Source organism: Sphaerodactylus townsendi, linkage group LG07 (genome assembly GCF_021028975.2).
Source record: "Sphaerodactylus townsendi isolate TG3544 linkage group LG07, MPM_Stown_v2.3, whole genome shotgun sequence".
Taxonomy (NCBI): domain Eukaryota; kingdom Metazoa; phylum Chordata; class Lepidosauria; order Squamata; family Sphaerodactylidae; genus Sphaerodactylus; species Sphaerodactylus townsendi.
This window is the reverse complement of record NC_059431.1, coordinates 102,181,407-102,192,892: the sequence shown is the minus strand read 5'-3', so window position 1 is coordinate 102,192,892 and position 11,486 is coordinate 102,181,407. Positions and strand designations below refer to the sequence as shown.

The following is an 11,486-nucleotide window of genomic DNA, read 5'->3' as shown; positions in this document are numbered from 1 at the left end:
TGCAGTGATGGTGAACCTTTTCGAGACCGAGTGCCCAAACTGCAACCCAAAACCCACTTATTTATCGCAAAGTGCCAACAGGGCAATTTAACCTGAATGCTGAGGTTTTAGTTTAGAAAAAAATGGTTGGCTCTGAGGTGTGCGTTACTCGGGAGTAAGCTTGCTGGTAGTTGTTGGCTTTGCTTTGAAGCAACTATGCAACTCTTCCAATGGGTGAATCATGACCCTAGGAGGGTTTACGCAGAAGCAAGTCCCATTGCCAGCAACCAAGCTTACTCCCGGGTAAAGGATCGCGCTTTAGTTCTTTGCATGAAAATCAGTGAAGTTTAACAGCGCTTAACAGGGTTACCTATACTGCTTCCCCAAAACTAGGTCTTAGGTTTAATGCTAATAAACAAGCCCAGTGGCCCAGGCCAGCCTAGATGTGGGGGGGGGGGCGATTCCCCCCCCCACATGATGAACTCTGTTCGTGCCCACGAGAGGGCTCTGAGTGCCACCTCTGGCACCTGTGCCATAGGTTCGCCATCACTGGTGTAGTGGTTAGAATAGCAGACAAGGATCTGGGAGATCCAGCTTTGAATCTCTACTCTGCTTGGTGAATGATCTGGGATGGTCAAACCCTCTCAGCCTAGCCTACCACATCTGTGGTCAGACCACCCTTGGAATACTGTGTACAGTTGAAGAAGAAAAGTTGGTGTTTACACCCCACTTTTCTCTGCCCTGAAGGAGTTTCACAGTGGCTTACAAACTTCTTCCCCTTACCTTGTGAGATAGGTGGGGCTGAAAGAGTTCTGAGAGAACTGGGACTACCCCAAGTTCACCCAGCAAGCTTCATGTGTAGGAGCAGGGAAACAAATGCAGTTCACCAGATACGAGTCCACTGCTTATGTGGATGAGTGGAGAATGAAACCTGGTTCTCCGCATTAGTGTCTGCCACTCTTAACCACTACACCATGGTCAACACAACTACAAAAAGATATTGCAGAGCTTGAGAAGAAACCAACATGATCAGGTGGCCACAGCAACTTCCCTATGAGGAGCAGTTAAAATGTTGAGGCCTGTTTGGCTTAGAAAAATGGTCTGTAAGGAGAGACATGGTAGAGGTCTATAAAATTATGCATAGTGTGGAGACAGTAGATAGGGAGAAGTTTTTCTTCCTTTCTTATACTGCTAGAATGTGTGGTAATCTGCTGAAGCTGAAGGGTGAGAGAGTCAAATCAGATAAAAGGAATAGGCCCTTTCCACACAAAACATCTAAAACATTTGTAAAACATTTTTAATCCCCCCCTTTACCACAATGTTAGTCCACACACACTCACCCTCAAAATGATTCATGACTACCATTAGGTGTCCGTGTCCATGTCCAACCCCCAACCCCCCACCCCGTTTTTTTTTAGTTAAGTGTTTAATCGATGCTTCAAGGCCTCAAAGCTTCTTGCCACAATTCCCATAGCTCAGTGATGGCGAACTTTTTTGAGACCGAGTGCCCAAATTGCAACCCAAACCCCACTTATTTATCTCAAAGTGCCAACCCGGCAATTTAACCTGAATGCTGAGGTTTTAGTTTAGAAAAAAACGGTTAGCTCCCTCTTCCTCCGCCCCACCCACTCGAGCAGGGGCCAGTCTGCTCTAGCCTCCAGCAAGTCCCATGCGCACCGCTCTGTGCCTCTCTAGCATCTCTGCCTCCTCTGCACCCCCCCCCCCCTTGGGCAGCAGCCACATGGAGCACAGGCACCAGGCCCATCGTGGTCAGTGCCCCAGGCCAGCCTAGATGTGTGTGTGTGGGGGGGTGATTTTCCGCCCCCCACATGATGAACTCTGTGTGCATGTGCCCACAGAGAGGGCTCCGAGTGCCACCTCTGGCACCCGTGCCATAGGTTCGCCATCACTGCCATAGCTGGTATAATCAACGTGTCGAAAATGTAACCTTCCCCCCACAAAAAAAATGTTAAAGCAGAAATGATTAAAACAAACAAATGAGGGAGAACAGAGTGAGCTCAGAAAATGATGCCAAGAAGGAAATTCAGAAAAGCAGAGAAACGAGGGAAACGTAGTCTACAGATCACACAGCAACTGAACACATTTTGAAAACGTTTCCACCAGAGAATTGAGGGATTCATTCTAAAAAGTTTTGACACTGGAAATAAAATGTTTTCAGGATGTAAGGGAAGGGGGGGGGGCAGGGAAGCAGTGTGGAACTCCATGGAAGAAATGTTTTATTTCCTGCCTCAAAAGGATTAAAAGGTTTGTGCAGAAAAGGCCTCTGTTAAATTGTGGAACTCCCTGCCCCAGGATGGGATGACGGCTGCCAACTTGGAAGGCTTTAAGAGGGGAGTGGGCAAGTTCATGGCTACTTGTCAAAATGGATGGTAATGATGCATACCTATTAAATCCGGCATCAGAAGAGCACGTCTATTATAGTAGGTGCTGTGGAACGTGAGAAGGATAATGCTGCTGCAGTTATCTTGTTTGTGGCCTTCCCAGAAGTACCTGGTTGGCTACTGTGTGTACAGACTCCTAGACCTGATCGCCCTTTGTCTGATCCAGCATGGCTTTTCTTATATTCTTAAAAAGGTTGTTGTGACAGTAAAATGGGGGAGAGGAGAATGACGTAAGGCAAACGAAGAAAGGGTGAACATGCTAACCCTTACTGAGACATTTGCCCTCATCAAAGAGCGGCTACTAGCAATGGATTATCAACAACTGCAGAACTTGGCCAACAAATCCTGCTCGCCAATGAACGTGGCAATTCCATTTGTGCAGAGAAACCCAGCCTACTATATTGCAGTGCTTACCAACCCTATATATAGGAGAGCCTACATGCTGGCTAGATTTAACATTATGCCATCCCCGCTCCATAGAGGAAGACTCAAGGGTCTACCAAATGATAAGAGGCTTTGCCCCTGCAGTCCAAGGCAGTTGGATTCCATTGCGCACATTCTCCTCCACTGCCCACTTTACCAGAATCCAAGATCCAGCTTATTATTACAAATCATTGACTCTATGAAAACCCTGACAGAGCTTAATAAAGTAAATATGCTCTTAAACTGTAATGACTTTGACTGTTGTCTCGCAGTGGCAAAGTTTCTGGCTGAGGTTTGCAAACTGAACTTATGATCCAGTGTGAAGTTTTATCTAGTAATTTTAACTGTATTTATATTGTATGTTCTGTATGCCAATAAAGGCTTATTGGAGTGGGGGGAGAAAGGGTGTAAAGGAAGACAAATAAATTAATAATAAAAAACAGAATGTTTAACCAATGACTGTGAGACTCTGCCCTATTTTGTCCCCATGGAAGTCAAGATGGGGGCACTTGCTATTTTTTTAAAAACATTTACAGAACTTTCCCTGCCCATATTGTGGCTTGGGATGTCATAATAGGAGATCAAATGCATCAAAGTTCCCTGTTTTCTGTCCCCAATGTGGAACTGTAGCCCCTCTGACAGCTGCGGGTTTCCTAGCTGGAGAGCAATTATAGGCATTAAGCGCTGGGTAAAGTCAGATCCTTTGGCACCGAAACCCAACACGGTCTATATTTAGCTCTATTATAAATGACTACGTGAATTTAGAAGTATGAAAATGAAAAATAAAGCTGGTTTTTGGCAATGTCTGCTCCAGTTTGCAAGCTTGCCTCTCTGGCAAGGAAGAGCCGGGTTGCTATAGCAATCTTTAAAATTCAGGCTCACCCAGAGGAAATTTCTTCCTCATGGCTAATTTAGCACGCTTTTAGCTTGCAACTTTTCTCAGGGTAGGTATTAATTGTTTGGGCTTCTTGGAAAGCTTTGGCTTTCTCAATACGAATTCCCGCTGACCTTGGCAGGCCGGAGATTAGACTTTGTACAGTAGATCCATTGAGAAGGAGATGCAGTACTTTCCTAAGGTGCCTAAATCATTTATCATCGCTTGTGGTTTCTTGAGAGCGTGAGCCGTGGTGCGACCGCACCTGGAGTACTGTGTTCAGTTCTGGTCGACACATCTCAAAAAGGATGTCGAAGAGATAGAAAAAGTGCAGAGAAGGGCAACGAGGATGATTGAAAGATTGGAGCACCTTCATTATGAGGGGAGGCTGCAGCGTTTGGGACTCTTTAGTTTGGAGAGGAGACGTCTGAGGGGGGATATGATTGAAGTCTATAAAATCATGCATGGGGTAGAAAATGTTGACAGAGAGAAATTTTTCTCTCTTTCTCACAATACTAGAACCAGGGGGCATTCATGGAAAATGCTGGGGGGAAGAATTAGGACTAATAAAAGAAAACACTTCTTTACACAACGTGTGATTGGTGTTTGGAATATGCTGCCACAGGAGGTGGTTATGGCCACTAACCTAGATAGCTTTAAAAAGGGCTTGGACAGATTTATGGAGGAGAAGTCAATCTATGGCTACCAATCTTCATCCTCCTTGATCTCAGATTGCAAATGCCTTAGCAGACCAGGTGCTCAGGAGCAGCAGCAGCAGGAGGCCATTGCTTTCACATCCTGCATGTGAGCTCCCAAAGGCACCTGGTGGGCCACTGCGAGAAGCAGAATGCTGGACTAGATGGACTCTGGTCTGATCCAGCAGGCTAGTTCTTATGTTCTTATGAGCAGTTTTGTGGCAGGAGTGTTGACAAACCATGCATTTATTTGGTCCAAACCCAATATTTTTCATGGCCCCGGATGGGACGTCCACCTCTATAAAAGCTCCATTTGGTTTTGCTGCTATTGATTCCTCCTGCTGACTTTTCCAAACACCAATCAGTTAGTTAGGGGCTGCCAATGGCTCTCCCAGCTGCAAGGGATCTGTCTCTGTCTCTAATTTTGCCTAGACTGGGAGAGAAGGGCTTGGAGCCGGTGCTTGAATTTCCTCTCAAGCAGCCAAAGCCTGATTTATGGTGTCTTCGGGCTCTGACCAGGAACCAGTGGGCATTAACCAAGGCCTGGAAAGAGCTGAATGAGCAGAAGCTGACATTGAGCAGAAGACATTCAGTCACAGGAAACAGGCAGGATGTAGGGATAAAGTTAGGATCATGGGCTGGGAGTTGCTGTTCTTCAGTACCTGGGAGAGCTCCAATGAATGGAAGTTGTGGATCCAAAAAACTACAACTCTCATGGGAACACTTATGCCCCAGGCAAGGCCTGAGGATTGCCAGAGCCTCCTAATGAAGCTACACAGAATGTAGAGGAGAACCACTCTGACTCAGAACTATATAATATAGTAGATGGATATCCTCCAATATGCCCCTGCTGCCTCATCCCATGGGAAAACCCTGGCCAGTAAATAGTGTAGCTCACTGATCCCCAGTGTAGCACTCATAGCAGCCCACTGATTTATTTCTCAGCACAAACTCCCTTGTTTTCCCAAAACATCTCTTCTTTAAAGCAAAAAGTCAACTCTGCCCCTTTCTGCCTCAGTTAAGATGGAGGTGCTTCAGAAGAGCCCAGGAGGGCTCACCTCTTAGTCTGCAGGGGGAAAACCCAAGCTGAAACAACCATGTCCAGCATTGTAGGAGGAGGTGTAACTTTCAGGCTCCCAACATTTTGTGATTGGCCCCTGTACATCATGGCAGCCATTTTGTGATTGGTCCCACCTAAATGGTAGACATCTTGTGGTACTGCCCAATAGCCTTTCTCATTACTTTAAAAATACTTTATATAACCATTGGGTCAATTCTGACTACTTGACTAATGATCTGAGCTACCGTTCCCAAGAAAGACAAGAGCTTCATAACTCCTCCTCCTCCTTTCAGAAGCCTTAAGGACGTTGTTCCTTGACATCCTGGGCAGATGACTCTTGTTCAAATTTATAATCTAAGAAGTCACAAAGACAGGGACTGGCTGCAAGTCCCACAATATCTAATGGCAGTGATTACTGTTCCTGGAATAACTGATGCACACATTGTACAGAATTAAGTGGTAGACTGCAACTTTGGGTTGTACCACTTCAGGCTGCAAGTGAGAGTTTGTGTTTATGAATATTCCCTCACAGGAAAAAAACAAATCATTATGGGTAGCAGTCTAGTAAGACTGGTTTACTTTCCATGAGATGCTAGTTTATTTGGATGCATGGTAGTTCTTCTACGAGAAAGCATTCAAAAATATAATTCCCACCATGCAATCTGAAGTGGTATGGCCCAGAATTCATCTCATTCTGCATAATGCACAAATGGGTTTTTCCAGGTCTTTATAAGGAGAGCAGGTTTTCAGTACGAGCTGCACCGAACATATTTTTGGGACTAACAAGTCAGTTCAATGACAGCCCAGCACTGGGAATAGACAAAGTCTCTACCAAGCTTGAAAATGATTGAAAGGGAGACTAGATTGTTATGAGGTGGGAAACATGCAATTCGTGCCACAGGAAATGGACAGCATTCATAGGCGCCAAGTAGGAACAGCTGTACTCTATGTGTGCCATGGTAGCACCATCTGTGCAATGTATTCCATTCCAGCTGAGCTGAAAAAAGGCATCGATATGGCAATTCAGCAGAATGGAAGATGAACTTTTTACAAGCTCTTTCAGAATCTTATCTACATCATCTTCTCTGTAGTAACGCCATTGTCCTAAAGGCTGATTCGGTGACTGCTAATATGAGAATTAGCCAATGATCAGTCATTAATAGTGAAAAATAGCTTTCATCTCTCCTGAGCCAATCCTGAAAATGTAGCACTATTCAAATTTGCCTATATAAATTCTGGGTGACAAAAAGGGTAGAGCATCTGCTTGTAAAAAATGCTCACCACATGGTGAGCATGGTGAGCATGGTGATCTTTCGCTGATCCTTTGATCTCCCAGACCTAACCTGGAAGTTTTTATAGCCAGGTCAGATTGTCAGAGGTTCAGTTTGAGGCCCAGATAGCGTGGACTACACTACTCTATCAGCCTCCCTGGCAGCACGGCCAATTGACCATGCTGGCAGGGCTGATGGGAATTGTAGTCCATAACATCTGGAGTGCCAAAGGTTCGCCACCACGGGATTAGAAGAACCAATGGACCAAGTTGGGGAATGCGACACAGTCATGTTGTGGGCTGTGGAAAATGGCACCTGAGGACAAGCCAGATGCTCCCAGTTTCTAAGCAACTTGCCTGGGGAAAATTAATCCGACTCCCCAATATCTGGATTGAAAATGTTAAACCTTGGGGATCTAGTGGCTCTCAACCGTACATGTCTTACATTCCACCAATCACTCTATCAAAGAACCTGGATCCCACCATGATAGTAATAAAAGGGGCGCCTTTTCTTAGGACATGTGTATGTTTGCAGGCATTCTATTATTATTGCTGACATGTCAAAAGATCACAGGTGGATAATTCATGGCAGGTGGAATTGGCAGGGTTGGCCTGTTACACTTTCAAGTGGACACTGGAATTGAATGAGAACAAATTCTTAGTAATTCTTATGAAAACTCTGCATCCCATCTGGACTACCTCTGCATTTCATTGGTGGTGTGTGTGCCACCAGTTGAGAACCACTGATCTGGACTATTGACTGGCATTCTCCCCTGCTTTTCTCAACCTGAGTCCATTCACAGCACCTCTGTTAAAATAATCGTTCTCTCCCTTCTTACTGAGAATGATCCCAAATGGACAGAAGGAAGCTTGTCATTTGAGATATAATCAATTCCCCACCTGTTCGTATCCCGGCATATTTCTGAAATGTAACGTATCCTAATTACATCCGCAGTTCTCCCAGTATTCCGGACTCAGAGAGGATACGTAATCGCTCTCATAACTATGTTGAATCCACAGACCATGTACTTCTAAATTGTCCTGAATTTTTAAAGAGAGCAGCCCTGTGCCAATGTGCTCCAGCAGAGCTTTCCGGAGGTACGGGGAGCTCGGAAAAGTCCTGAAATTTCCTGACCGCCAGAAAGCTCCATAGGGTTTAAAAGACATATTGCACCAAAAGGGTGGTGTAAGTCCTGGATCCAGGGCTAAACCCTGGGAGGGAGCTGACCAGAAGTGGGATCCAGCAGGTTCTCACAGGTTCCCGAGAGTAGGTTACTAATTATTTGTGTGTATCGGGAGGGGGTTACTAATTGGTGATTCTGCCACGTGATTTTTGCCTTAGTTACACCCCTCCTCTCAGCACTAGTGCGCAGAACTTGAAACAGTCTAGCAGGAGGTGCACCCGCGTGCATGGCAGCTTGCACCCAAGTGTGCATTTGTTCTCTCAGCCCAGGGACTGAAGGCAAGCAGTGGCTGGGCGCCCTTTGCCACAGCCCCGCCCAGGAATGCCCCTCCCCTGGAATGCCTGGCCACGCCCCCGTCGTGCCCACCCAGCCCCATTGGCACTACGCCACTGTTTGAATCCCACCACCATGGGAACCTGTTGCTAAAATTTTTGGATCCCACCACTGGAGCTGACTAATTGACTTGTTCTCTCCAAATGCAAACTAGGGCTGCTCCATCAATCAGTTCTGCTAGTTTTATTTATTTACTTACTTACTCCTATACCCTTACCCTATACTTACTCCTATACTCCTAAATTGTGTAATTTCTTCTCTTTGTGCATTAATCTTTTAGCATTTTCACATATTCATAATTTTAACAAAATGTCCTTATGTCCATAATGCAATATCTCCCTGATTTGAGAACATCCAGTTATCAAGGAAACCATAGTATTTGAGTTTTTAAAATGAATAATAATAAAACCTAATCTGGTACGATTACGATTTGATTTCTTGTCTTCGAAAGCAACGCTATGATAAGCAGGGTCAAAAAGTGAGAGTTGTTTTCACCAGAAAGATCTGGTTTCCTTTCATCTGATAATTTACAGGTCGCTGTCCCAGAAACTAATTGCACCAGCGATCCCAGATGGACTTGAGAGAGGAACAGATGCCGAGTGGATTGCCGAATGGAATGGAGAATCTCTCGTCTCATATGAAATCTGATGTCTCATTAAGAGGGAAGCCAAATGAATGAGATCGTTGGCAATAGAAATAGGATATTAACTGGAGAGCCTTTGGTGATGTTTGGTAGTTCCTGTATTTATCATTGGCAGTTCCAACATTTCAAGGAAACTGGCAAACAGAAGCATGTGATGTCCACAGGTTCATTTTGCAGGTACCAAAGTTACTGTGGGTCTACTTTCAGGCCACCATGTCAAAAGGATCAGAAATACTTTCTTATTTTTATTATTTTAATGCTAAAGATGTATCACTGGAGTGACAGTGAAACTGACAAGAAATTGACATGGTCTAGCAAACTAATGCTAGGCCAAAAATAACTGGGGGAAAAGGCAGCAACCTTCCCAAATGGAGGTTGTACAGAAACAACAAGAAAGCAGGAGGCAGGCAAAATGGCAAATTGTCTCGGCTAGGAAAAAATTTTAGGAGGGTAATCCCTGTGTGAACAGGCCCTCCAGAGCCTGGCCCAACCAAGTCACAGGAAAACCCCACTGCAGAGCAAACAGCTGCAGGGTAAGCAGTGCGTGCATAAATGGCCATAGCCACGGGAGATACTATGACTTCCCTGATTGGGGTATCAGATTAATTCTGTATTTCATTTTAATCATCATCAAATAAAATATCAATGCTCACATCTCCTACACCTACCTTCCAATGTTTTGATTGCACCTTGGGGAAAATATTCAGAATTTACCAGCTGCATATCAACAGCATCACCGCACTGCATCCTGCAGGAATCCATTGGTTACCAACACTGACTTTGTTTTGATTCTTGGCCTTCTTGTTACCGTATCCAATTGTATTGGCAGGAGAAGGAACTCGGGAGCATCCTTAGCAGCCAGGAGCTGGCGAGGCAGAGAGATCTGTGCACAAGTTTATTAACAAAAATACGTGGGCCTCCAACTACGTGCTGCATCCTCCAGTCATCTGTCGCTGGATTTCTGATGCCAACAAAAACAGAAATTCATTCCAGGCAAAATGTTGAAACAAGTCTGTGGAATGTACAGCTATATTATGAAGGACTACAGGATAGTCTAAGTCAGGAGTGTCAAACATGCAGCCCAGAGATTGAATCCGCCACTTGAGAGGGCTTATTAGACGTACGAGCCAGCTGAGGCAACACTCCCCATCCCCTTGCACCAAATCTGGATCAGTAGCAAGGGGGGGGGGATTGCCTCAGCTGATCTGTGGACCTGATAAGCCCTGCGAAGCCAAGGTAGCCATTCCCCAAAGCCAGTGCGGTATAGTGGTTAACAGCAAGCGGACTCTAATCGGGAGAGACGGGTTTGATTCCCCACTCCTCCACATCAGTGGCAGACTCTTATCTGGTGAACTGAATTCGTTTCCCTGCTCCTCCACATGAAGCCTGGTGGGGGATCTTGGGCTAGTCACGGTTCTTCAAAATTCTACCAGCTCCGTTTACTTCACAAGGTGTCTGTTGTGGGGAGAGGAAGGGAAGGAGTCTGTAAGCTGCTTTGAGACTCCTTGTAGTTGAGAAAAGTGGGGTTTAAATCCAAACTCTTCTTCAACATCACTGTCATCTGGGCTGGGGGGCCTGCTGGGGGCTCAGCAGCTGAGGGAGCTGCCCCAACCTCCAGGGCCTGGCCCAACCAAGTCACATTTCTGTCATATCCAGCCCTTGTAATATGAGTTCAACACTACTGGTCTTAATCCAAGAAGAACGGAGAACAATGGCTGCCCCTCCCTCCCGGTGACACGGGCGAGCGGGACGGGAGGAGGGGATAATCCTACCACCTTCCCCAATCACTACAGCATAGGGTCATGGATTTTCCTGGGCACTTTGAGCAAATCTTCCAGCAACTGAATTATCAACGGCTTCACGGCCAGCTTTGTGACTGCGTGATTGTAGTTGGGAACAGGCACTTCAAGGCGCATCGGTCGGTTTTAGCAGCATGCAGCACGCACTTTCGAGCCCTCTTCACTGTAGCAGAAGGAGATCAGACCATGAACATGATCCAGTTGGATAGCGAGGTGGTAACAGCCGAGGCCTTTGCCGCTCTCATTGATATGATGTACACCTCCACCCTCATGCTTGGAGAGAGTAATGTCATGGATGTGTTGCTAGCGGCTTCTCACCTCCATTTGAACTCTGTGGTGAAAGCGTGCAAACACTACCTGACTACAAGGACACTGCCAATGTCGCCACCGAATGATAGAGTCCAAGAGCAGAATGCGCCCATGCAGCAGTCCTTCATGCAATCCAAGAAGAACACTGTTCTTCTGGGGCAAAGAAGCTCATCACTCACAGAAGCTGCTTCTCTCTTATTATCTTCCATCATGACACTGTCATATTTGAAACCCCAACACCATGAGGGTGGAGCTAATCATAAAGATGCTTTCAACCCGATCATCACCTGATCAGAAATTTGGGCACCAACTGGATAAGAAAGATGGGCATGGTTAGCTTCATACACATCTGGTAAGGCTTTCAAACAAGATTCAGGCCTACATGCATACATTTGTATATGGGAATGCCTCACAGATCTGATCCATCTACCAGGAAACAGAGGATCATATATCTCAACACAAATCTGACAAGGGTCACAGGAGGGAAAGAGAACAGGTTGGATCCACTGGAAGAG

At 45.7% G+C, this 11,486-nt stretch overlaps 1 protein-coding gene across 1 annotated transcript; it reads left to right on the top strand.

The window, feature by feature from the left end:
• Positions 1–10,569: 10,569 nt before the first annotated feature.
• On the top strand, positions 10,570–11,262 carry LOC125437046 (zinc finger and BTB domain-containing protein 5-like). Its single transcript, XM_048504417.1, has one exon. The coding sequence runs from the start codon at positions 10,666–10,668 to the stop codon at positions 11,260–11,262; it is 597 nt and encodes a 198-aa protein (XP_048360374.1). The 5' UTR covers positions 10,570–10,665.
• The last annotated feature ends 224 nt before the right edge of the window (positions 11,263–11,486 follow it).

What these genes read in the sequence shown, in the direction of transcription:
- LOC125437046 (XM_048504417.1), top strand. Translation starts at nt 10,666, where the DNA reads ATGGATTTTCCTGGGCACTTTGAGCAAATCTTCCAGCAACTGAATTAT.